The following is a 23,727-nucleotide window of genomic DNA, read 5'->3' as shown; positions in this document are numbered from 1 at the left end:
AGAAGACGAACGAATGACGGCACAAAGCAAACTGCCAAAAACCGCTCTGCCTGCTTAATTCAAAGCGCGCATTTTTGTGTGTCGTTGAAATGTATTGGTGAGCCAACATCAATCGGTAATAATGTTTAAGTTTGTGTAATCTTCATAATTAAAAACGTTAATTGTTTATTTTAATTTTGAATTTGTTCTTTTTGTTGTTGGACACTTACCACTGTTGCAAACTTAGCTATTTTATAGCTTATTGTGTCTAGTTTCAGTGTTCGTTTGCTAGAAAAATTTCTAACTTGCTATTAGCTGAAAAACAGGCTAATTTAAATATATTTTCAACTAAGTTTTGCTGTTAATATTTTTGGTAATAATGTGCAAAGTGCCCACAAAAACAAATTAAGGTGCTTTCCGGCTGGAAACAGCTTTGGTTCCGCCTAAAATCTTGGCAACACTGGTGTGGAAACACTGTTTTAACCCAAACGCTGCCACCCTGCAAAACTTTTTAGTCTGGCAACATGTACCATTTAACTAAATGGAAAATCATTCGAAAATTTGACAAAGTACTAGCAGTTTCATAAAAACCCAAAATTAGATAATATAATGGTGCATATTATGTTGAATGCTGGGTGTTTGTTATGTTTAGGGGGAGAAGTTTTGGCAGTAACTGATGCCAAATTCCAAAAGTTCCAGTTTATATTGATATAAAAGTTTTTTAAATATACAAAATGCGGTAAGTTCAAGAAGAAAACCAGAGAATGTCCTTGTTTTTTAGTTTTTTTATATATTTAAAAAAAAAAATTTTTTAAAGTTTATTTACAAAAAAATAAATGCAAGCTTGTAGGAACTTTACTAGTCTATAACTTAATTTCAGTCTTCGATTTAGGGCTCAGGGGTCTTCTCCAGTAGCTTCTGGTGGATTGAGGTGCAGTCTTCCGTCTCCATTGAATTTTCCTGCTGCTTTGAGAACATCTGCAACAAAAAAGAGCAAACGTACGAAACAAAAAAAAAATTGTTCCTAATTCAGTCCAAAAGTCGTTTTCATGTGTCGGTCTCCAAGTTCTCTTGGTCTATCGCTCCGTTGTGGAGCACAAGTTGTGGCAGTATTTTTTTATTTTGATAGAAAAATTTCAGTTGTGGAAGTCAATGGAACCAGAAGATTTAAGTCATATATGTAGTTGTATTTATACGTTAACCAAATGGTTGAAAAATATCACATAATTATATATCACATACCCAAGGATAATCCTTGGGAAAGAAATTTTTGTGTTCAGTCACAAGTTTGAGTATTGTTATCAACTTTCTGTGCAGTCCGGGTTTAATTTGGTTTAAATTGTGAGTTTAATTTATGAGTGCTGTCGGCTTCTTAAGGGTGAGAGGAGGAAGATGCGGAGTGGGAGTGAGGGCGTTTATCGATACGCAACTCCGATTCCGATTCGATTGTCATTTGCGCATTTGCTGATTAAAAAGTCCAACTCTCGTTTGGGGAAATCACAGCACAGCACAGAAGGGGGAAGCACACGCACACACACAATGCACACACACACACAGAGATCACTGCTTTGATTTATCATCATATCATCATATAAAATAGTTAGTTAGTTAACGTTCTTGTTGTGTATGTTGTTGTTGTTGTTGCTGTTTGCTGTTGTTGTAACGTCTCTTTTTAAATAAAGTTCACATTTTGTGCTTGATATATATTTTTTTTCTCTCTTTTCTGTATTTTCTTATTTTGTGTGGTTTAAAATATGATTTTTTGTTTTGTTTATCATTTTGTGGTTGTAATTTGCTTATTTTGTAAGTTTTTTGTTTTATGTTTTAATTTATAGAACTTTCTTTTCGCAAGACAAAGAGCTAAGCAAAAGAGAGTGAGAATAGAGAGACAGAGAGAGATTTAGAGAAGGGAGAGAGAGTTGGAGTGTTGTGTATACGATTATTGGATCATTTCAATAATGCGGTATCCGATTTTTGGGTGGGTCCAATATTATTCCCGCTGCTCACTTAGATTACGTTTCATTATCATTAGCATTATCGTTATCATTTTCGTTATCATTTTCATTGCAACTTTGAAGACTTCTTCACACACGCGTCACTTTTCTGTGCATCAACTGTGGCTGAGGATTAGGAATTGGATTTTTCGCGCACTTTTCTCTTTTGTTTTGAAATACCCGTTAACAATACTCAATATACGCTCGATACACTCAACGCCTGGCGTCCCGATAGCTGCGTTGTCCACCACCACCACCACCATTGCCTCCGCCACCGCCACCACCACGCTCCCCACGAAATTGTCGCGAAGATCCGCTGCGGTTACCACCATAATCGCGTCGTCGACCGCCGTTGTTGTTGTCACGATTGCCGGCACTGATGCTGGGCACTGTTGCACCGCCGGCGTTGCCACCGCCGGAATTGCTGCTGCCACCACCGTTGGCAGCGTAGCCGGGAAAACCAGGTGGTGCTGCCACGGTGGGCAGACCGGCATTCTTCCAGGCGGCAAAGTCCTCATAGCTGGGCGCCTTATCGAAACCCGGCGGCGGTGGCCGCATCGGTTGTGGTGGCGGGTAATCCGGCAGCGGAGGTGCTCCGGGTCCGTCATAATAACGCACCGGTGGCGGCAGTTGCTCGTACATCGATGCAGGAGCACCCGGGGGCAGTGTGCCTGCCGCTCCTGCCGCCGTTGGCATGGGCAGCTGTCCGAAGGGCGGCACGAAGGGAAGAGGCGGCAACTGGCCGTGCATATTGCGTATGTAGTCCGCGACGTAAGCCTCGGCGGCAGCAGCTGTGGACATGTAACGCTCCCACGATGGCATCCCCATCTCCCCGGCTGCAGCTGCACCGCCAGCCATCTGCCTGTAGGGAGAACCACTGCGTTTGAATCCTCCTCCTCCGCCGCTGCTGGGCATGCCCATGCCCATGCCATGATGGTGATGATGATGGCGATAGGGTCGCTGGTGATGATGTGGTGCACCATGGCTGCCATAGCTGCGCTTGTGCCGCATCGGTCCCAGCTGACTGTTGCCGCGTCCTCCTCCTCCTCCTCCTCCGCTGTGACCACGACTGGACAAGCTCCTTGGTGCCTTGTAGATGACGTGGATGCCCTTCTCCCGCATCACGCGTGCCGTCTCCTTCGACTTGCGCAGAATGGGCGTCAATTCGATCTGTTCGTCCTCGGGAAACAGGCGACACAGCTCGCCGCCAATCTTCGGCTCAATCTCCTGACCATCTCGTCCAATCTTCACCGGTTTGCCCTCGTTCCACGAGTTGTGCAGATGCAGCGTTGCATTAAACGACAACTCCTTGCGACAAATCCAATCCAGTTCAATCACACCACCCAGAGCCTTGGGAGAAATGCTCGGCGGCAGCACCCAGGCCACCTGTGGAATATCCCGACGCGACGGCGCTGCCATGCGAGCGAAGCCCGCGAATTTGCCTGCCATGGAAATGGAAAGAGAGAAGAGCATAGACTTTAACTGCTGATAAGAAACAAAGTTATCTTTTGACATGCCGAAGATTTGATACCTTCAAAACCATAAGATATTATACAATGTCTTCAGGATGTATAAGATACTACCATGAACCCCATCTCTCAGATTGGCTGAGATATCTTAAAAAACATTAAAGTTTTCAAAACTAAATTTCGAATATTGACTAAGAATATACAAATTTGGAAATAAATATTACAATCCTTAAAAAGGAACAAATTGGTTAGGCCAAAATTAGGAAAAGTAAATATTTTTAGTAATCAAATACTTTTCATTTCGACTTTTTCAGTTTTTCCTACTACTGTTTAATAATATGGTCAAGTTTAAGAAATACTTTTAAATAGGAACCAGCAAAAAACAAAACACATTTTGTTACTAAAAAATGTTTATAGTGTTTAGAATTATCTAGAATCAAGGAGTGTCTAGTAGACACTGACTGCATATAAATATTGAAATTAATATACTTTTCGATTTGAGTTACTTTTCGATTTATAATTATTACATATTACTATATAATTTCAAGTGGAAAGGAAATTAAAAATATAATGAATAAACCAACCAGTCAAAAAAAAATCAAAGCAACTTTTTTTTAATGTTATTTAAATAGATTTGTCCTAATTTTTTTTGTTCTCCGCAAGTTTTTTGAGAGGTTCCTCATAAATTTTAAATCCTAATTCATTTTTCCTTATTTGTCCATCATTATGTTGGTTTCTAAGGATTTTATTCCTGTTTTGACTCACCGCTTTCGTTGACTGAGAATATGAGCAGCACATTGCGGGCTTCTTTGAAGGCCTGATTCAGATTGGCATCATTTTGGGGCAAGGTTGCCCAGACGCTCTTGTTCTTGGACAACTGGACATTGTCGCTGTTGTTGGACTTGATGAGAAAGAAGCGAGTGTCGCGGAATAAATAGTTCAGCTTGGTCATGTAGTCATAGGACTTTTGGGAATTGTTGCCACCCCCACCTGCTCCACCTCCGGCATCCTTCTCAGGTGTGGAGCTCTTGGAGCTGCTGCTGGGTTTTGCGGCCTTGCCGCGAGCACTGCCATTGCGTTTGTGCTGTGTGCCCGAATCCGAGTCGGAGGATTCGCTGTCGGACTCCAGAGCAGGCAGATGGGATGGCTTATCATCCTCGGCATCGCTTAGATCGCTCTTGGCACCTGCTCCACTCACATTGGCAACATTGGTGGAGCTGCTGCTGCTCGTGTTCTTCTTGTTCCTCGACTTTTTGTTATCGTCTCCATCCAGCGACTTGGAGTTGGACTTGTCGTCCGTCTCCAGGGTTTTCTTCGACTTGGACTCGCTGCCATTGGACTTTTTCTTCTTTTGGCCATTTAGCTCGCTGGGCGAAGCGGATCGCTTTGATGATGATTTCTTGGATGATTTACTCTTGCTCCCCGAAGATAATGTTGTTGTTGCTGCTGCAGTTGTAATTGCAGTTGTCGTCTTGGTAGCAGTTTCTTTAGCGGCTTTGGTGCTGGATTTGGACTTGGTCAAGCGCTTGCTGCTCCTGCTGCCCTCGACGGATGACGGCGCCGTGCTTACCGAACTGATGCTGGGCTCGGAATCGGATTGATCCATGGATCCGCCTCGCGATTTGGATGCCTCACTGCGCGTATCAAACGAGTCGAAATCCTGCAGTTCCTCAGCAATGTCTGCCTCATTCTCGTCCAGGCCGAGATGTACTGCGTCTAAATCGGCCATGTCGCGCATCGGCAACTACTCAATCCCACGTAGTAGATGCAATCAATGGTATTCTGTTTGTTTACCTGCTTTCTTGTTGTTGCTGTTTCTTTTTTGTTTTTCTTATTATAGTACTACGGACTGCTTGGCGGCGACTTTTTTATTCCTCTCTATCAGTTCGTTCATTCATGCGTGTGGGAGTGAGACAGCGTGCGGAGCAGCGGAAATAGACATAGAGAAAAAAATGCCAATCGATTTAGCAAATAGAATCTGCACAACAAACGATGTAAAATACACACAACTCAACACTCACTTGCTGCCTGTTGCATGCAAATACGTTGCAGCCTTTTTTCAAACTTTATTGCACTTAATTTCAAATTTTTCACAGCGTTAATTATTCTATTATTAAGAACAAACCTTTTTACACCGATTTTGCGTCAACAGATACAAGGGACCAATGGCGGTAGAGGAGTGCGGCTATATGTATATGAGGCGAATGCAGCGTTTCATTGCGTTTTTACATAAATACATATTTGCTTATCGATAAATATTTATCGAATATGTTAAACATACAATTGATCATTAAAAATGATTTCTTTTTATATACAAATCGAAATAAAAATTGAATAAATTATTGAATTAAAATAAGCTATAAATGTCGTAATTTTTCTGGAAACCAATGCTACCACACGTTTCAAAACTGTGGCGCCACCTTTTGTCTGGCTGCAAAACATGAATGCGCCACCTGTGGCTTAGATTGCGACAAATATAGTTTTGCTTTGCATTTCTCGATAAAATAGCATCAGCTGATTTATCGATAGGCAGCAAAAGAAAACAAAGAACAAGTGTTGACAAAATAAAAACAACACGGTTATTGAAACTAATTAAAGCTGTACATTGACTATTAATCACAGTGACTCATTGGAACGTGAAAAGCTTTAATTTTTGCCAGAATGGCTGCAAAAACACCAAAAGAGAACGAACCGCCCACTTACGAGGAAGTCATGAGTGCGAGTGCGCCGCCATACCCAGGTGAATACTTGTAACTTGAAATTATATTGGAATTTAACTTTAATTAAAGTATTTATATTTTTCAGATGCTAGACTCATAGCTGGAGTACATCATGGTGCACCGACAGCGCCACCAAACATGTCCACTTATGGAGCTTTTGAGACAACGCCAGTTAGTATTGTGGTGCAGCCAGCGCCGACTTCGGAGATAATTGTCATTGGCGGATGTCCATCATGCCGCATCGGTTATCTGGAAGACACATTCTCGCCGCTTGGCTTATGTTGTGCAATCTTCTTCTTCCCCGTTGGCATTATCTGTTGCCTGGCAATGCGAGAGAAGCGCTGCAGTAACTGCGGTGCAACGTTCTAGATTGAACTGCACATGGTGAAATTATCATAGGTGGCGTCCTTACTCACCACAGCCTCTTTGGAGTCTTTGGAGTGGAGTGCAGAGTATGGAACTATACATCTTACTCTATTTCTCTCAGTGTGGTGAATAGATATGAGGGCAGAGGTGGGGCGAATACGCCACCTAATATAATTTCATAGTGGAACATCAATTGTTATTATTGAAAAGTATTGATGACAAACTGGAAACTAATCCCTCACACATTGGACTGTTTATATATTTAAATCACAAAAATTGCTAACCGTTAGCTTTGTTAATAATTAAACTATGTATGTATACACGTACCATATGTAAATATGAATCTGTTGAGGCTCCTTTGACGGTTCTCCTACTCCTACAGCCGTCATTAGCCTCGCCCAGACATTACATTCCATCGGTTTATCAGTCCAGCATTGATGTGGATGTGGATGCTGCTGTGGTCTCGAGTCCAGCTTCCGTTCAATTTAATTGAAATATAATGGGGGCGGTTTTAAATTACGACGCTTGTTTGATTCGCTGCCTTTTTGCGCAAATATTTTGCTCTTTGTGAAATGTAAACAAGTGTTTAATGTTGACAACAGTAAGCCCGACTTTGGCATACCCTGTAAATAATAAAAAATTCATAAGCGTGACACGTCAATTATAAATTTTTTAAATTACATTTATATTATATTATCTTAAACCGAGTGATTTTTTATTGTGACTTGGTCCTAAATATACAAATATATGTTTCTCAAATTGTTCTATTGATTTTTCCAAATACTTTAAAACTTAGAGTATTGTAATCCAGACTGGACCAAAGACAAATTTTCTAAAAAAAAATGTATTTTAAAAACAAACTAAGAGAAATGGTATTTTTTTTAAATTTAAATTCTTTATCAAAAAAATAACCGCATTAAAATCATAGAACATTCCCTATAAAGAGTTAGGACTCTATTGTTACAAGATCTTTCCAACTGCTTATACTCCCTTTACCATTTTTTGAGTGGTCTACAAAGTCGCCGGCATTCACATCCGCCGTATGGGCGACTTCCAGACTGCAGTCGCAAAAGTCTCTCGCCTAGACATGTCCAAATTATCAGCTCTGCTGCTGTTCCTCATTTCGCTCGGTTCAGGAACTGTTCCCACTTTCGCCCGCTATAATGTGGTGATGGTGATCTTCGATGATCTGAGACCGGCTTTAGGTGTTTATGGCGATACTTTGGCACAGACGCCACATCTGGATGCCTTTGCCCAAGGAAGCACCATTTTCACGCGAGCCTACAGTCAGGTGAGCTAATCCATGGAGATCGTTTGGACCACATTCAGTGTGCTTCTCCCATCAGCAAGCGCTGTGCGCTCCCAGCCGCAATTCTCTATTAACCGGACGACGACCTGACACCTTGCATCTGTACGATTTCTACAGCTACTGGCGAAGCTTTGTGGGTAACTTTACCACGTTGCCGCAGTACTTCCAGGAACATGGCTACTATACCTACGCCTGTGGCAAGGTCTTTCATCCCGGCCTCTCCTCCAACAACAGCGATGACTATCCGCTTAGTTGGTCTGCGCCCGTGTTCCGACCCCGCACCGAGCAGTTCATGAACTCACCCGTCTGTCCCGATCATGGAGGAGGTGTGCTCCGCAAGAATTATCTTATATGCCCAGTGAAATTGCAAACGCAGCCATACAAGACGCTGCCAGATATTGAATCCGTCACGGAAGCCTTGAGATTTATTGATTCCCGCAAGCGAAGTCGTCAGCCGTATTTTCTGGCCTTGGGTTTCCACAAGCCGCACATTAATTTCCGCTTTCCCAGGCAGTTCCTGGAACATTTTCCCCTCGGACAGTTCTACAATTATACCAAAGATGCAGTGAAGCCACCAGATATGCCAGATGTCGCGTGGAATCCTTACACCGATGTGCGTTCCCGCGATGACTTCAAGAACAGAAACATCTCCTTTCCCTACGGTCCAATTTCCGAGTTGCAGGCGGCTCAGATCCGTCAGGCTTACTACGCCTCCGTTGCTTATGTGGATGATCTTTTTGGCAAGCTGATGTCTCGCCTGGATCTGGATCACACTGTGGTTGTTGTGCTGGGTGATCATGGCTGGTCCCTGGGCGAGCACGCCGAGTGGGCCAAGTACAGCAACTTTGAGGTGGCATTACGGGTCCCGCTCATCATACGTAGTCCAGAGTTTCCACTGATGCAACCACATCGCTTGCATAGCATCACTGAGCTCCTGGACGTGTTTCCCACGCTAGTGGATCTTGCACATTTGCCTCCACTTCCAGTCTGTAATAGAAGCAGCTCCGAGGAACAGTTGACTTGTGGGGAAGGCAAGAGTTTGTACCCTCAGCTGCAGGGAGTGGGCTTAGGTAAGTTCTCCATGATCCCTCTGGGATATTTATACTCTTGCAGAGGATATAACAATTTTTAAGGAAATTGAATTTAAATCGTCGAGAATTTTTCGTATCTTTTAAATTCTTTCATGAATAGAACCACTATTGGAAATCATGTTCATTCTGATGATAAAAAGGTCGAGTGTTTGAAACTAGTTTTTGTTATGTTTTGGAAAACGTAGAAAGGATTTTTGTATACTCTCTCTCTTAAATAAATACTTCTCACCTGCAGCTGAGGACTACGTCGCCCTGAGCCAATATCCACGTCCTGGCATGCTGCCCACAAAGCATCCCAATAGTGATAAACCCAAGCTGCGTAATATCAAAATCATGGGCTATAGTCTGCGCACCGATTTCTACAGATACACGCTCTGGGTGCGATTCCATGCCCATAACTTTAGTCGTGGTGAGTTTAAAGAGCGTTCCAATCGGAAAGCCGTATCTAATTAGAATCAATTTATACTGACAGACTGGCATAATATCTACGGCGAGGAGTTGTACGATCATCGCATGGACTCCGGCGAGGAGTTCAATCTGGCGTCGCTGCCGGAGTTCAATGCTATACGTCTTCATTTACGCCAGCAACTGATTAAGGCCGTTGGCTAAAGGGGTTCTCTTTAGTTATGTATTATTTCTAGACTAATGCATTTGCATAATACGAATAGTAATAAAAACAACAACAACACAAATATCTTGTAGTCATAATTGGAATTTAATACATCCGGCTTGACGGCGTTGCAAGCCTATCCATACATATGTAAGTATGTGTGTGTGTGTGTACTCGCACATACTTTGGGAGTAATTTTTCCCCACTCCAGTCTTGTCGCAGTTCGTGCCGCGCATGCGTGACTTGTGTCCATTGCCTTTTTGGCTTTGTTACTTCGTTTTGTGAATTTTTGTGAATGAAATTTTTATTCAACGTTGGCGTCGTCGACGCGTTGGTGTTGCCGTTGACAGCGACGCGTCGTCTCCGTTGGCGTTGCGACGCCCAAGCCAAAACTCAAGCCAAAAGCATAGCTAAAATTCATAGCTATAGCTAACATATAACCAAAGAGGCCAGCTTTTAATTTCACTGTCGTCGTCGCCGTTGCCGTTGGCGTCGCAGCTGCAGCTGTTGCCAGGCGGGTGAAAATATGCTGGCACTGCTCTGCCGCTCTGCTCCTCTGCTGGGTAATTAAATCTGCAGTCGACAACGCATCGCTTGATCAATCGCCCACCGCTCTCTGCTCTCATCCACACTCACCATACAAAACTCGCCATTCATCTCACCACTTGCTCTTCATACACAGTTTTGCTCTCCAATTGTGCATATACACACACACACACACACACATGCATAACTGTGCCTGTATTTGGCGTGGGCTGCGTTAAAGTCGATATGTTGGTGGCTTCGCTTGTTATATGGCCATATGGGCCGTGTCTTGAGGTGATTAAACTGAATTTTGGCAGCGCTTTTACCCGCATCGTACTCAAACTCAAACTCACACGTTCTCGTACTAGGCGACTGTGAACCACATTTGCTGCTTTGTGGCTTGCATAGCGTATCGGGTATGGCGAATGGGGGTGTGGCAGATGCCATAAATTGCATTTGTATTTGCCTACTCTTTGTGGCCAGAAAAAGTGCATTCGTTTGAAGCACTATCTTCTTAAATTGAGGGCTCAACTTACATGTGAAAATTATAGAATTTGATGCATTTACAAATATCGAGTTTTCCTAAATCAGAATCAAAATTAAGGCCAAAAAAATGATAAAACTGACATTCCGCAAGGAAATCGGTTAAGATTTGACAAAGTTATAACAGTTTGAAGTTGGAGATAGGGTGTTGAGTGTCAGGGTCAGCATCAGGTAGTGAAAAAATTTACAGTGTTGGAAAAAAAAATAACATTTTGCAATTTTGATGCAGAATAAAAATATAGGTGAAATAAATATAAAAACGACATTCCGCAAGGAAATCGGTTAAGTTTTGAAAAAGTTATGACAGTTTGAAGTTGAAGATAAGGTGTCAAGGGTCAGGGTCAGCATCAGGTAGTGAAAAATTTACAGTGATGGCAAAAAAAATTTAATTTTCCAATTTTGATGCAAAATGAAAATAAATGTGAAATAAATATAAAATCGACATTCCGCAAGGAAATCGGATAACATTTGACAAAGTTATGACAGTTTGAAGTTGGAGATAAGGTGTCAAGGGTCAGGGTCAGCGTCAAGTAGGGAAAAAATTTACAGTGATGGTAAAAAAATAGCATTTTCCAATTTTGATGCAGAATAAAAATAGAGGTGAAATAAATATAAAATCGACATTCCGCAAGGAAATCGGTTAAGTTTTGAAAAAGTTATGACAGTTTGAAGTTGAAGATAAGGAGTCAAGGGTCAGGTAGTGAAAAAATTTACAGTGAAGTCAAAAAAATTTAATTTTTCAATTTTGATGCACAATGAAAATATATGTGAAATAAAAAAAAATTGACATTCCGCAAGGAAATCTGATAAAATTTGACAAAGTTATGGCGGTTTAAAGATTTTGATAAAGTGTATAGGGGATAAAATGTATGGAAAAGAATGGAAATTTGAAGCTAGGCTTGGATAAGCGTGTCAGTACTTAAAGGGGACTAAGTTCGCATTATGTATGAGAATTTATGGCATATTAGAGATCTAGTCTGACAGATTTGCAGATAGATACGAGTATGATAGACTGGCAAAACAAAGATATATTTAGTAAGTTGTATAGCTTGTAGATAGACAGGCTCTCAAGCTGACAAGTAATTTTGAGCCACAAACACACACACATGCACACTCACAAATAATGTGAATACTTGTATAACTATAATGTGAGTATGTGAATGAGTTTGAGTTTGTAGGTTGTTGTCGTCGTCGAGGTTGTTGTTGTTTATTTCTAAGCTAATTCAAATGCGTGGGCGTCCCAAACGAAATTGCAAAATATGCGTAGGCTGTTTGTGAATATGACTGTGAGTGTGAGTATGTATGTGAATACTGGTATCGCTCCTCCATTCTCCATTCTCCATTCTCCAATCTCCATTCTTACCTACGCACAGTTTGCGAGCAACTGAACAGCAATATGACAGTTCCCTAACTTTAGAGACAACTCGTCGTCCCGTTGAAGTTCTTATTCAGTGTCTCTCTCTCTCTCTCTCTCTCTCTCTCTCTCTGTCCCTGTCTAAAGCTAAAACCCAAACCCAAAAGCTAAAGCCGTAGTTGCCTCGGTACAAAAAATGCTAATTTTCGTTGACATGCCATAGTTTGGCTAAGGCTAATGACGAAGGTTGTTTGTTAGCTTTGTCAGTTGATTTAATTTTTTCATCTTTTTTTCTCTTATTTTCCTAGTTTTTTTTTTCTGACTTGGCTAGTAAACTTTGTTGCCCATAACTGGTTGCCATGTGTGCAGGCTGGATAGGTAAACCGAGGGCTCTAAATTTCTTTTGACGGAATCTCCATGAATTAATGTTGTACCGGATTATGCCAACTGATCATCATCATCATCATCATCGTTAGTGGCCTCTCCTCAGGTGTCTGCCACTTTATAGTCGTATATATACTTTAATTTAGTGTATATGTATTTGATACTTATGCCCCAACAGATGTCAAGCTGTGTCAAGCTGGAAATTTTGGGTGATTACTTATGGTGATCACCGGATTTGAGCTGACAACTGACAATGCCAAATAGATAAACTTAAAGTCTTTTATATCTTGAGATCATATTGATCTTGCCAGCAACTCGCATCTTCCCTAAAGGATTCACTTGAACAATGAATTGATATTTTGATTGATTCGGTTAATTTCAATCGGTTCCATCTGTTTGAAAGATCATCTTTCCTTCAATGTCAAGGCCTGATCGCTTCATCAGTGCGTATCACAATCGGTTCTCTGCCAACTACAAAAAACTACAAACTACGGTCAACAATGGACTTTGGCCATAAAAAGAGACGACAATGCCAAAAAAAGAAATTGGTCAAGTAAAAAAATTTTGAATGAAATTCCAGCGATTCAGACAAACAACAACAGAATGAAAAAAAAAAATTAAGAAAAAACGAAAAAAAAATATAATAAAGAAACGAGAAGAACAAGTAAGAGTGCACTAGCTTAGAGTGACTGGGAGATACTCTATAATGCAGCCAGATATTCTATATACATATAGTCAACTAATTTGACTGACCAGTTACAAATTTCACAAAAAATTTAATTTGTGTAGATTTTTTTTACAATTACTTGATTTTAATTTAAAAGTGCTCTTGTTATATTTTTGAAATTTTGTTTAGAGATTTGGTAATTCTTCTTCTCTTCCATGAAGGGTATCAACTGAGTTCCTCATTCATGTGGGCCTTATAAAAGTGATGAAGATTACTAACCGCCTGTCTTGTAGCAACAAAATAATTTATTGAAATTCAAATTTATTACCTTCAGCTCGGGCTTGGCCCAGCTTGTCCCCAGCTTGGTCAACTTGCAGACTCTCTTAGTGTTTTTCTGCTTCTTTTTTTTGGTTTGGTTTGGTTTGATATTTTTTCCCGTTTTGGCTGTGAAGCAAAACCAATTCAGCTGGAATGCAACACATATGGCCCAGAGCGTTAAACATAACTAAACGAAACAATCAAGAATGAGTGTAGAAATTCCAGAATGAGCCCACGCAGCGAGCAGTCGAAGAGGGTAAAGCCCGAAGAGAGTAGAGGGTAGAGTGTAGATGGTAGATGGCAGGGGGTCGGAGATCGGAGATCGGAGATTGGGCGTGGTGTTGTATGATCAACGTTTAGCTGAACGGATTACGGAGTAAAACGAGAAAATATTTGCTGCTTGCTGACTTTTTACATGTGGCATAAACAAATACGAGTACGCTGTGCAAAAGCAGCAGGATCAAGGAGGGAGGTAGGGGCAGCAGTAGAGAATGTACTGCAGAGCAGGAAAGAAAGAGAGAGACCGAGAGAGAAGGACAGAGGAGAGTAAGACCAAAGGCAAATAATTTGAAAAGCAATACAGGCAGCCGCTGTAACGCGTGCTAAACAAGTTTCTCGATCGTTGAATCGCCGCATCGGAGATCGTCTTTTGTCTTTCAGTTTGTCTTCAGTTCATGTTGTTCTTTTTAGACCCTGTACTTTATAATGTACAATGAGTCTAATAAGTGTGTGTCAAGGAAATTGGAGTTATTTTCTCTCAGTTTTACTAAGTGAATACAGGGCTAAAATCCTTTCTTAGAAATTTTCTAGAGAATATTTTGAAAAAACTCACAAAATACAGTCTGCAAGAATCATAAACTAAAAATTCCAAACATTTAAACTGGCATAAATTAAACAGTATCAAATCCTCGGCGTTATTTAATAATACTGGTAGTATTACTTTTTTTTGTTTGTAAAATCAGTGCAGGGTCTAATACAGTCGGGCACTCTAAACTTTTATTTTTTCCACTAGTTTTTTTTTTTTGGTTGACCAAAAAAAGGGGTAGAGGTTGAAGTTGAGCAGAGCTTGGACTTGCACTGGATCTTGTCCATATAAAAGACATTGAGAAATTGTTTTCCTTTTCAGTTGGGTTTGCTGCTGCTCCTTTCAGCCAAGTTTTTATGATTATAAATATTTATGCTTTGCTTGGGCAAGGTTCTATCTTAGTCTCTGTCTTTGGGTCTGCTGCCTCAATTCAAATCGACGACGAAATAAAAATCTCATTTTTAACCGACAGACAAGAGCACAAGATCCGAATGAACCAGTCCCTATCCCTAAACGTCTTTTGCTCTCTCTCTCTCTGTCTTTGTTTTTGTCTCTGTCTCTGTCTCTGCCTGATCCTATTATGCGTTATTTACGGCCAAATAATTCAAATTAAGCAGCGCATGCGCAGCTTGAATACGAGTATCTTTCCGATATCTTGGGGATATCAACACCAACAATGGGTCTAACAATGGATCCAAAAAAAGGGGCCGCGTGCCAAAAAATTTTATGAACTTCAATGAGGGAGCAGTTCCTGGAAGCATACGCCTTTAGTACTTATAATGCCTCTAGCTATAGTTTGTTTTTTTTCTTCTTTGTTTTTGTTGTTGTGATTGTATTATCAGACAGAGAGCTGAGCAATGTTGTTGTCGATTTCGATTTCGATTTCGATGTCGGCTCGTGCTGTTCGAATGCTGCTGACGTTGCCAAAAGTTTACAATTAAATGATTTAAACAATGTGATGTGTTTTGCCCGTTTTACGGCTTACGGTTTACGGTTTACACCTGTTTGAGTTCAAACTATAAATACCCATGACGTTCATAAATATATCCACGGTTCGCCTCAGATTCGAGAACTGATTCCCCCTCTCTATATTCAAATATGTGTGTATCTAAAAATGTACTCACTTCCACTTTGTCGATTCGACGGCCCTCTCACTGTCTGTCATTATTTTCCATTTGAGTACGAGTATTTCAATGTTTTTCCCAATATTTCACGCCTGAATTTAATGAGCATTTCAGGTAGCCGTCGAGCGGTTCGAGCCAATTGCTGGCGCCAGTTTTTCGCTAAATGTTATTCGAAATATTTGCTGATGGGCGTTCCTTCTTCTTCTTCTTCTTCTTCTTGATTTTGTTCTTCTCCCCTTCCTCTTATATTTGCGGAAAATTTTGCAATTCGTTAATGTTTCGGCTGAGATGTGTTTAAATATTGTGAAAAGTTTGCTCGCAATTACGAGTATAATCTTAAAATAGTTTCCCATGATGGGTCAAAGGTCATAGGTTAAGTGTAGGAGGAGGAACTGACGAAAACTGGATTGAAAAGAATGGAGATCTGATGATTATTGCTTGTATTCATTTGTTTATTTATTTTTAATGTTTGCTCAGAGCAGTTAACCAAAAGTAATTAAATATCAGTGATCAGACTTATGTTCTTTAGGATCGAAACTAATTTCATATAAAATGCATTATCTTCTGCAACTACAAATAAATGAAAAAGCATTGTAATTTGTAATTGTATACATATGGATAATTGTATGTTTTATACTTATATGTATTCAATTCGCATAAATCTTTTTTTGATATCTTTGTGCTTCAATAAAAATCACACACATCGCGTTGCATTTTCAATGAGCGGTGCGGATGGAGGCGTTTCCTCAACCGATAACAAAACTAAACATGTTTAGTAAGTAAAATCAGGCACATACATATTTACATATGAATAGATATGTACATGTGTGTTGAGAGCAGCTGGCAGCCACTGTTGCAGCTTTGAGTGTTGTTGGTCTAGGCCAGGCGACCATAGGGCAGCCATTTAGCATACATGCGTGTGTGTACAGTGAATGAAATAATTATGTGGCACACAAATATACGTAAAGTAATTAAAATTTATTTGGTATTGATAAAAATGTGCAAGTTATTTTTGAATTAAAAACCGATGTTTTATTTTACTAATATCTTAATAAATTTCCATATAAAAATTACTAGAATATCAAAACAATCGTTACTTACTTTGTTAAATAAATATTACATATAAGCTTAATCTAAAATTAAATATTTGTTGGATTAAATAAGATAATGAGGTAAAGTTAACGAAAATTTGTTTCTTTTTAAACTGTTTAAATAACTACGGGTGTATCAATACTTTATCTAAATATATTAAAATGTTTGTCCTGACTGACTGAGCCAAAACAGTAACTTCTAGGAGTCTGAAATTTTTGCACAAATAAATCAATCCATTAACTGTTAAAATACTATATGTATAAATTCTCAAATAAAAAAATCTATTGATAGTATTGTTTAAAGGTTTTTGGCTTAACAACTAAATAATTGCGCGACAATAGTTTTTTGACATGAAATTATAAAATGTAGTATTAATATTGACATTTTAACCAAAATTAAATAATTTTTGGAGTCCAATAAAAATTAAATAAATATACAAAAAAAATTAAAAGTTTTAATCAAACAAATTTTAAAATTGGAGATGCACCAATACTTAGTTGATTCACTGTGCGTGTGTGTGCATATGTATTATTGTAGCAACCACTGGCAGCAACAACAGCAACATGCAGGACAGTGTGGGGCTATCGTTGTTGTTGTTGTTGTTCTTGTTGCTGTCGTTGTCTATCTTGCGGATTGATGGCAGAGCCACAGAGAGGAAGTGCTCTTCCGGTCTTACAAATGAAAATATTTATTTCTCTTTTGTTTTTTTTTGTGATGTTGATGTTGATGTTGTTGCTTTTTATTTTTATTTTTTTTTTATTTTATTTAATTTCATTTTACGAATAGATTGCGTTACGCATACAGAAAAAGGCAAACGGCAAAGTGTTTTTGAATAAGCTTGCGGATGGACAGAAGAGCTGAATGAATGACTAGGGTCTATGACTAGAGCTTGTACTTGCATCTGTGTGTGTGTGAGTGCTTGTGTGTATCTGTGTGCTTGTGGTGGGTCTGTGTAGCTGGTGGCATGTTTAGTGACGAGCTAAACTAAACTCTACCTTGCGTATACGTGATGTACTTGTGTGTTTGTAAATGCGATTTATTTATTAGCACCCCACAGTAAGCACCGCACCAAAAGCAGCTGCAAAAACAACAACAATTGACAACAACAACAATCGCAACTATTACTTTAAAAAATGCCGCGGTTTATTTGGATAAACATAAATCCAAGCGACACAAACACATTATCCCACACATTCGAGTCGATTCGAAACGAAACGAAAACCGAGTAATTTGATATTCAGTGAGCATCTGCGCAACAGCAGCAGCAACAACAACAATAGAAGTAGCAGCAGCAACAACAACAACAACAAGTCGATTTTACAATTTGAACATTTACATTTCCATTTGCATTGATTGTGCATGATGAATCTATGTGAGTAGACGACCAACGCACACACTTACATTAATTACATACATGTACATATAATCACACCCAACTAAACCGACTATTTGGCTTTTGTTGTATTTTAAGGGAACTCGAGTTCCTGTGTGCAACTGTATGTGTTTGAATTCCATAAGCAGGAGTATGAATACTATGAATTGTATGAGTGCTATGAATGCATTTGGGGAGGGGGACTGGGTGTCCCATTCCTGTTGCTTTTACATTTACAGTTAGCAAAAGTTAATTAAGTTGATATTCATAAAAAATTCGGAGAAAATTATGTGGCACTGCTGACTTCCAAATTGACCCCAAGCTCATATCCAAGAATGCCACATGCACACACACACACACGCGCTCGTATGTGTGTTTCTTCTCTGTGAGTCAACGCACGTTGTGGAGAATTCCTTGACCGATTTGATTAATTAATTAAAGCACAACCCTTTTGTGTCACGCTTGATTCGCGGATAGGGAGCGCAGTAGGGCTGGGGGGATGAGGTGTCTCCTAAAGTGTCGGCATTGTCACTTTTAAATACCCGTTATGACATTTTTCAAATATTTTGGCGACCTTTCGCTCTGAACTTGGAATGATGCAAGCTTATAAATGAGTCAGTTTTCAATATGCGACAACAACATTACATTCGTCACAGTTTATATTGTAAATTTGATCATGACTACTTAATCCATAAATTGTAAAGTCGAAATTTTTTGGAAAAATGAGTAAGCTCCAATTAAATTGAAATTGAAGAAATTATCCCATTAATATTTCTTCGACTAGGTTTTGAGTAGAATTTTAGAATATTATTGGCTTTTTTAAGATATAGACATTACTTTGTTACTTGCCTTAATTGTTTTTTAAAGAAATTGTAAAATATCCATTAATATCGGGCATAAATAAAAATATATTCACATTATTCAACTGTTTTTTTTTGTACAATATAACTGTGCTAGTAAAAAATCAATACGAATTTTACAGCCCGAATTTAAATTATATCTTTAAGCAGAAGAGCTTACTAAATTTTTGGATTATCTTTTCATTTTTATTTTCTTCTGCACATGCTTAACCCACCCTTTTTATCAATACTTATGAGTGCAGGGTATAAGAAGATCAGAAAACTACTCTTACAACAACAACAAAAACAACAAAAGCAGCGAATGAACTTTTAATGACCTTAAAGGACGTAGCAAAAGTGTTCTGTGATTTTTCTAGAAAACTGAAAGCAGCACAAGAAAACCCAAAAGCAGCAGCAGCAACTGAAGCAGAGGCAGTGGCAGAGGCAGAGGCAGAAGCGAGATAAACAGAAGCAAAGCAAAGGCAAAAGAAGTGCATAATAATAAGTGCAACACTCGAAGGAAGCTGTTGCCACACTCCACCAGCCCCTGCAACAACAGCAACAGCAACAACAACAACATCAGCAACCACAATGACAAAAACCAGAACGGTCAGAGAACAAGCAATTCTTATCCAAATGTGCCGGCAGTGAATGCCGCAGTCGCAGTCGCTGTCGCAGCCGCAGTCGGAGTTGGAGACGCATACTCAAGCCCAGGCTCAGCCAACGACTGCGACTGCGACGCCAAGTTGGACTCGCGAGAGAGTGCGAGTGTGGTGAGAATGGGGAGAGGAGAGCGGCGTGTGATCAGGTTGGCGTTGCTTGTTCTCTTTGCCTGCGTCGGCTGCGACGTCAGCGTCTGCGTCTGCCTCTCCCATTGTTGACCAGTTTTCGTGTGCTTCGCTGCAGTTGCGCCGCACGCACTAAAGACGATGACGAAGTTTTCTTGTACGTATTTGGTTTATTTTTTTCTGCTGTCTTCTTTTTTCTTTTCTTGTGTACAGCTTTTATTTGTATTTTTTATTATTTATCATTATTTTTACTAGCGTCATCGTTCACTCGCACACACACACACACATACACAAAAAGTGGGCTACCGTGCTACGCTCTGCTCTCGGCTCTACACTGTGCAAAATACTGCTGAGCTTTTAGTTTGGCGTCGCTTCTGCGCACGCGCTTATTGAATGCTGCAGCGTATCATTTTCAAATGAAGGCAATGCTAAAAACAAATAAACATACAAATATTATTCTGTCCAAAGTATACGACTTATTCTACGCTCTACAGTTCGCTTATATTAATTATAAGTAATTGGAGCTGCAGGGTATTTTCAATTCGTTTGCTTATAGAAACAACAAGTGTTTCTTGTTAAATCTTTCGCTGCCTCCCAAAAATAAACAAATCTTCCAGATAAATTTAAAGTCGACTGTCGCACTTTTGGCATACTGTGAATACTCTTTATTCATTTTTTAATTGCAGAATAAAGCTCTGCTGTATTGAGGTTTTTGTTGCTATTAAATATTATTATGAATTTTTTAAATTTAGTTTTAAATTCTATACATACACAGATACATATTTATTATATGATTTCCTATACGAATGTCAAAAAACATTGCTCAAAATATGAATATAGGAACCATTTAATTTCAAATTGATAATAAAAAAAACAATTTTATACTGTTATAAGAAAATAAAAGTGAAGAAAAAACAATTGGGATGATTTAAAAAAAGTAATTCATTAAAGCAGATATCAATCAGACCAATTCGTTTTAAAGTTAGTATCCAATGTATCTCTAAGTCAGGCAGAATTTGTTATATAATATGTTATATTTAAATGTATATTTATGTACGTTTGTTTGTGTTGCTTTCCAAAACCAATGAGACTGTGAGTCTGATTTTAAGACTAAATCTTATCCGTAGTTTGTCCAGTTGTATGTTTGATATTTTATTAACACCCAACACACACAAACAGTCAACAAAGTTTAACACGTGTCTGAGGAATATTGTGTTGTTGTTACAACTTCACTGTAAGGTTCACTCCTTGGAGAAAAATAAAGAATTGCTAAAGATGTAAGTCGAAGGCATTTAGAGAAATAGTCAAGCTGTTTGGCATGAAATGAAGCATCAAGTCCAATCAACTTTACTTTAAAGAGAGAGAGAGAGAGAGAGAGAGAGAGAGAGAAAGCGAAAAAAGAGAGAGATATGATATTTTTGAACATGCTGCGAAGGAAAGCTTAAAAAAAGAACCAACAACCAAAACAAACTGTATCTCTGAGGCAGTCGCTAACAATTTGAGCAAACATAAAGCAGCAGCACAGTGTGTAAAGAGAGAGAGAGAAAGACAGAGAGAGAGAGAGAGAGAGAGAGAGAGAGAGAGAGAGAGAATAGAGGGGAGTGGTAGATCGGAGCAGTTCAGTCAAACAGAAACCACATACCAACTACAATTATTTGTTAAAAGATTACTTGGCTTAAATACTAATGTGTACATACATACAAAACTCAGATACTGTATGTCTAGATCTGTGTGTGTGTGTGTGTGTGCTCGTCGCGCACTCGCATGACCTTGTGAAGGATGTAACTAAGAATGTGCGACAGTGCCGCAAAATGTATCGTCAAGCAAGAGCAACTAACCAAATAAAGCAAAAGTCAGGTAACAAACAGCAGCAGCAACAACAACAACAACAACAAATATATATATATATCTGTATATATGTATGTATGTGTGCATGTTCGTGGAGAGTCAGTCATAAAAAGCAGCGACCGAGTTCGAGTCCAAATTGGAGTTGGACCTCTTAAGAATGGGCGAAACAGCATTGAGAAAGAAAGCCTGAATGCCAGAGACGGCTTAAAAGCAGCTTGAAGTCAAGATCTTTTCGAGTGCGTTTCCGCTACTCAGCAATATCATCATGATGATCATCATGATCATCATCATCAACTTTATCATGATGATGATGAAGCACACGGCAGCCACATAAACTGCCAACGCCATTTAAGTCATAATTTAAGCCACATACCAGACGTGATCCTTCACAGATTGCATCGCGTGCTCATTCGTATATTCCCCTCCACTCCCCTCCTCTACCCTCCCCTCCCCACCCCTACCACGATGCTCTCTTCTCTTCCCGTGAAATAAACTGAACGGAAAAACGACTCGTAATCGTACACATTCATAAATTCACATCGTTACTTTGGCCAGATCGAAGCGTTTCTTATAAGGCAGAACAGACTTGTCAATATGCTTCGAGTTTTCAATTTACTCAAACGGAATCTCTTTCGATAGTATCACATACGAATTCCGTGTTCTTTTTTTGTGAGAATTAAGAAAACCAATATTAAAGAACGTAGAATTTAAATTAAAGATACTAATATAGTGTTGAAATATAAACGGAAACACATATCTGGATATTTATTTAGGATAAGCATTCAGAGTAAAAGTTAGGCGGTTTTGAGAAAAATATTTTGGATAAATATGCTATATTTTATTAAAAACATTAAAATATGAGATTTTTGCATTGTTCTTTTTTTCCCAACTTTATTTATTCTCATTTTAATTTCCTAATCATTTTATTAGTTTTTGGTTCTTAATTTTTTTATTTTAAAATTACTCGTAAATCCTTTCTAGTTTTGATTTCCTAAATATGAGATTTTTGCATTGTTTTTTTTATTAACTTTATTTTTTCCTATTTTAATTTCCTAATCATTATATTAATTTTTGATTCCTAATATTTTTTATTTTAATATTTCTCGTAAATCCTTTCTAGTTTTGATTTCCTATACTCTGTGTCCAAATTCTTTGTATTCTTAGTATTTAATTTAAAATTCTTATAGGAAATCCTCTCGATATATTAATATGTATATCTGAGAGCATGTTTTATATTGTCTGTAGTCGTAGTAGAAGTAGGAATATTACTGTGGACCAAGAACGCTGTCGCCGCATATAATTTGGCACATTAACAAGTCTCAAATTTCGCTTGAGTGTGCCGGGATCTGTGAGTTCTACTCGTAGGCAGTCTCACTAGGGGTCTCTCATTTGTTGTTGTTGCTGTCTTTGTCCCATCATTCCCACGCATCTGGGCACGTACGAGACTCAAGCGAGTGTGTGGAGTGATGTGAAGTGGAGTGGAGTAGAGTGGTTGCTAAGGCTATACCCAAACCAGATCTGTAGGAAACAAATGTCAGGCGTTTATGTTACAAGTGCCAGCCCACGAATCGACCGAAATATCCGTTAAGCGTTCGTTAAGCAGTCTCTTCGTTAAACAGTCTTTTCGTTAAGCAGTGTGCGCGCATGCGCTACGACTGCGACGCCGGCTGCGACGGCGACAGCGACGGCGACAGCGACGGCAACTGCGACTGCAGTTCTCTTTTGTTTTCGTTTGATGCGTTGAACATGCCAAAGGAGCACATGGTTTACTCTCGCATCCTGTCAGCTCTTGAAAGTGCAGCAACAACCATTCTTATCAATCTCTGAGTGGGCAATAAACGTACAGCGACAAAGACCAAAGGGTAGAAAGCTCTCACTCTCTCACTCGCTCTTCCTATCTCTCCCGCTCAGGCACACTTTGTAATTAATTAAAGAGCCGCTGCTGTTTGCCGCTGTCGCAGCTATGGTGACTGCGCCGCGACGTAGGCGTCTCTGTCCGCAATTCCCTCGGTGCGGCATTTACATAGGCATATAAAGCTTAATTAAAACAAATTAAAGTGATTGCCATTTAGTTTGAGGTTAATTGCATTAAATGCGAAAATAAAAGCAACACAACCGAAAAGTTCCTTTAAAATATGGAACAATAACAATTGCAGCAATCATGTTGCAAATGGGCGAATCAACAGATCCACAGTCCTAATCATAATTCAGATGTCTTGCACGCAATATTAATCAATCAACATGTAAAACTTCATATTCTTACTTATTAAGCAATTTTTAAAACTTTTATATAAAAAAAAGTAAAACCATATTTTTTGTGTTTTTTAATACTTTTACCTATTTTTTATATAACTTTTTATTTTGCCACATCTATCCTTTTTTAACGGGGCTTGCCTGATTAACCTGATTGTAAGGTATTTAAAGTAATTGCCTATTTGTAAATCTTAAGATGTGTATGTTTTATTTTATCTTAACTGAGAAAGGTAGCAGATCCCCTAGGATCAGCAAATATTTTATTAATTGAATATAT

The 23,727-nt window shown here is 39.2% G+C and overlaps 3 protein-coding genes across 4 annotated transcripts; 2 read left to right on the top strand and 1 right to left on the bottom strand.

The window, feature by feature from the left end:
* Window positions 1–1,787: 1,787 nt before the first annotated feature.
* On the bottom strand, window positions 1,788–5,662 carry LOC117787264 (YTH domain-containing protein 1). Of its 2 annotated transcripts, none has more exons than XM_034625747.1 (3): window positions 5,464–5,662; window positions 4,208–5,320; window positions 1,788–3,415 (listed from the first exon to the last, which is right to left on the bottom strand). In XM_034625747.1, exons 2-3 carry the CDS (start codon window positions 5,178–5,180, stop codon window positions 2,187–2,189), a joined length of 2,202 nt encoding a protein of 733 aa, XP_034481638.1. In that variant the 5' UTR covers window positions 5,181–5,320; window positions 5,464–5,662; the 3' UTR covers window positions 1,788–2,186. The 2 variants fall into 2 exon arrangements, with proteins under 2 accessions (XP_034481638.1, XP_034481636.1); XM_034625745.1 differs by having other exon boundaries at window positions 5,568–5,658.
* Window positions 5,663–5,979: 317 nt separating this feature from the next.
* On the top strand, window positions 5,980–7,189 carry LOC117788444 (brain protein I3). The gene is made up of 2 exons (XM_034627222.1): window positions 5,980–6,182; window positions 6,248–7,189. The coding sequence occupies exons 1-2, from the start codon at window positions 6,104–6,106 to the stop codon at window positions 6,529–6,531; spliced, it is 363 nt and encodes a 120-aa protein (XP_034483113.1). The 5' UTR covers window positions 5,980–6,103; the 3' UTR covers window positions 6,532–7,189.
* A 350-nt stretch (window positions 7,190–7,539) lies between these two features.
* LOC117787509 (iduronate 2-sulfatase) lies at window positions 7,540–9,620 on the top strand. Its single transcript, XM_034626055.1, has 4 exons — window positions 7,540–7,819; window positions 7,875–8,907; window positions 9,164–9,337; window positions 9,401–9,620. Exons 1-4 carry the CDS (start codon window positions 7,571–7,573, stop codon window positions 9,535–9,537), a joined length of 1,593 nt encoding a protein of 530 aa, XP_034481946.1. The 5' UTR covers window positions 7,540–7,570; the 3' UTR covers window positions 9,538–9,620.
* The last annotated feature ends 14,107 nt before the right edge of the window (window positions 9,621–23,727 follow it).

This window comes from Drosophila innubila (assembly GCF_004354385.1).
Source record: "Drosophila innubila isolate TH190305 chromosome 3L unlocalized genomic scaffold, UK_Dinn_1.0 0_D_3L, whole genome shotgun sequence".
Lineage (NCBI taxonomy): Eukaryota > Metazoa > Arthropoda > Insecta > Diptera > Drosophilidae > Drosophila > Drosophila innubila.
The sequence above is the reverse complement of the archived record's forward strand: the minus strand, read 5'-3'. Positions and strand labels throughout refer to the sequence as shown.

Excerpts from the sequence above, each read along its gene's own strand:
- LOC117787264 (XM_034625747.1), bottom strand. The coding sequence starts at position 5,180 with ATGCGCGACATGGCCGATTTAGACGCAGTACATCTCGGCCTGGACGAG. Across the intron at positions 3,416-4,207 it reads ATTCTCAGTCAACGAAAGCG|GCAAATTCGCGGGCTTCGCT; the intron begins GTGAGTCAAAAC and ends TTTCCATGGCAG.
- LOC117788444 (XM_034627222.1), top strand. The coding sequence starts at position 6,104 with ATGGCTGCAAAAACACCAAAAGAGAACGAACCGCCCACTTACGAGGAA. Across the intron at positions 6,183-6,247 it reads GAGTGCGCCGCCATACCCAG|ATGCTAGACTCATAGCTGGA; the intron begins GTGAATACTTGT and ends TATATTTTTCAG.
- LOC117787509 (XM_034626055.1), top strand. The coding sequence starts at position 7,571 with ATGGGCGACTTCCAGACTGCAGTCGCAAAAGTCTCTCGCCTAGACATG. Across the intron at positions 8,908-9,163 it reads GCTGCAGGGAGTGGGCTTAG|CTGAGGACTACGTCGCCCTG; the intron begins GTAAGTTCTCCA and ends TCTCACCTGCAG. Across the intron at positions 9,338-9,400 it reads TGCCCATAACTTTAGTCGTG|ACTGGCATAATATCTACGGC; the intron begins GTGAGTTTAAAG and ends TTATACTGACAG.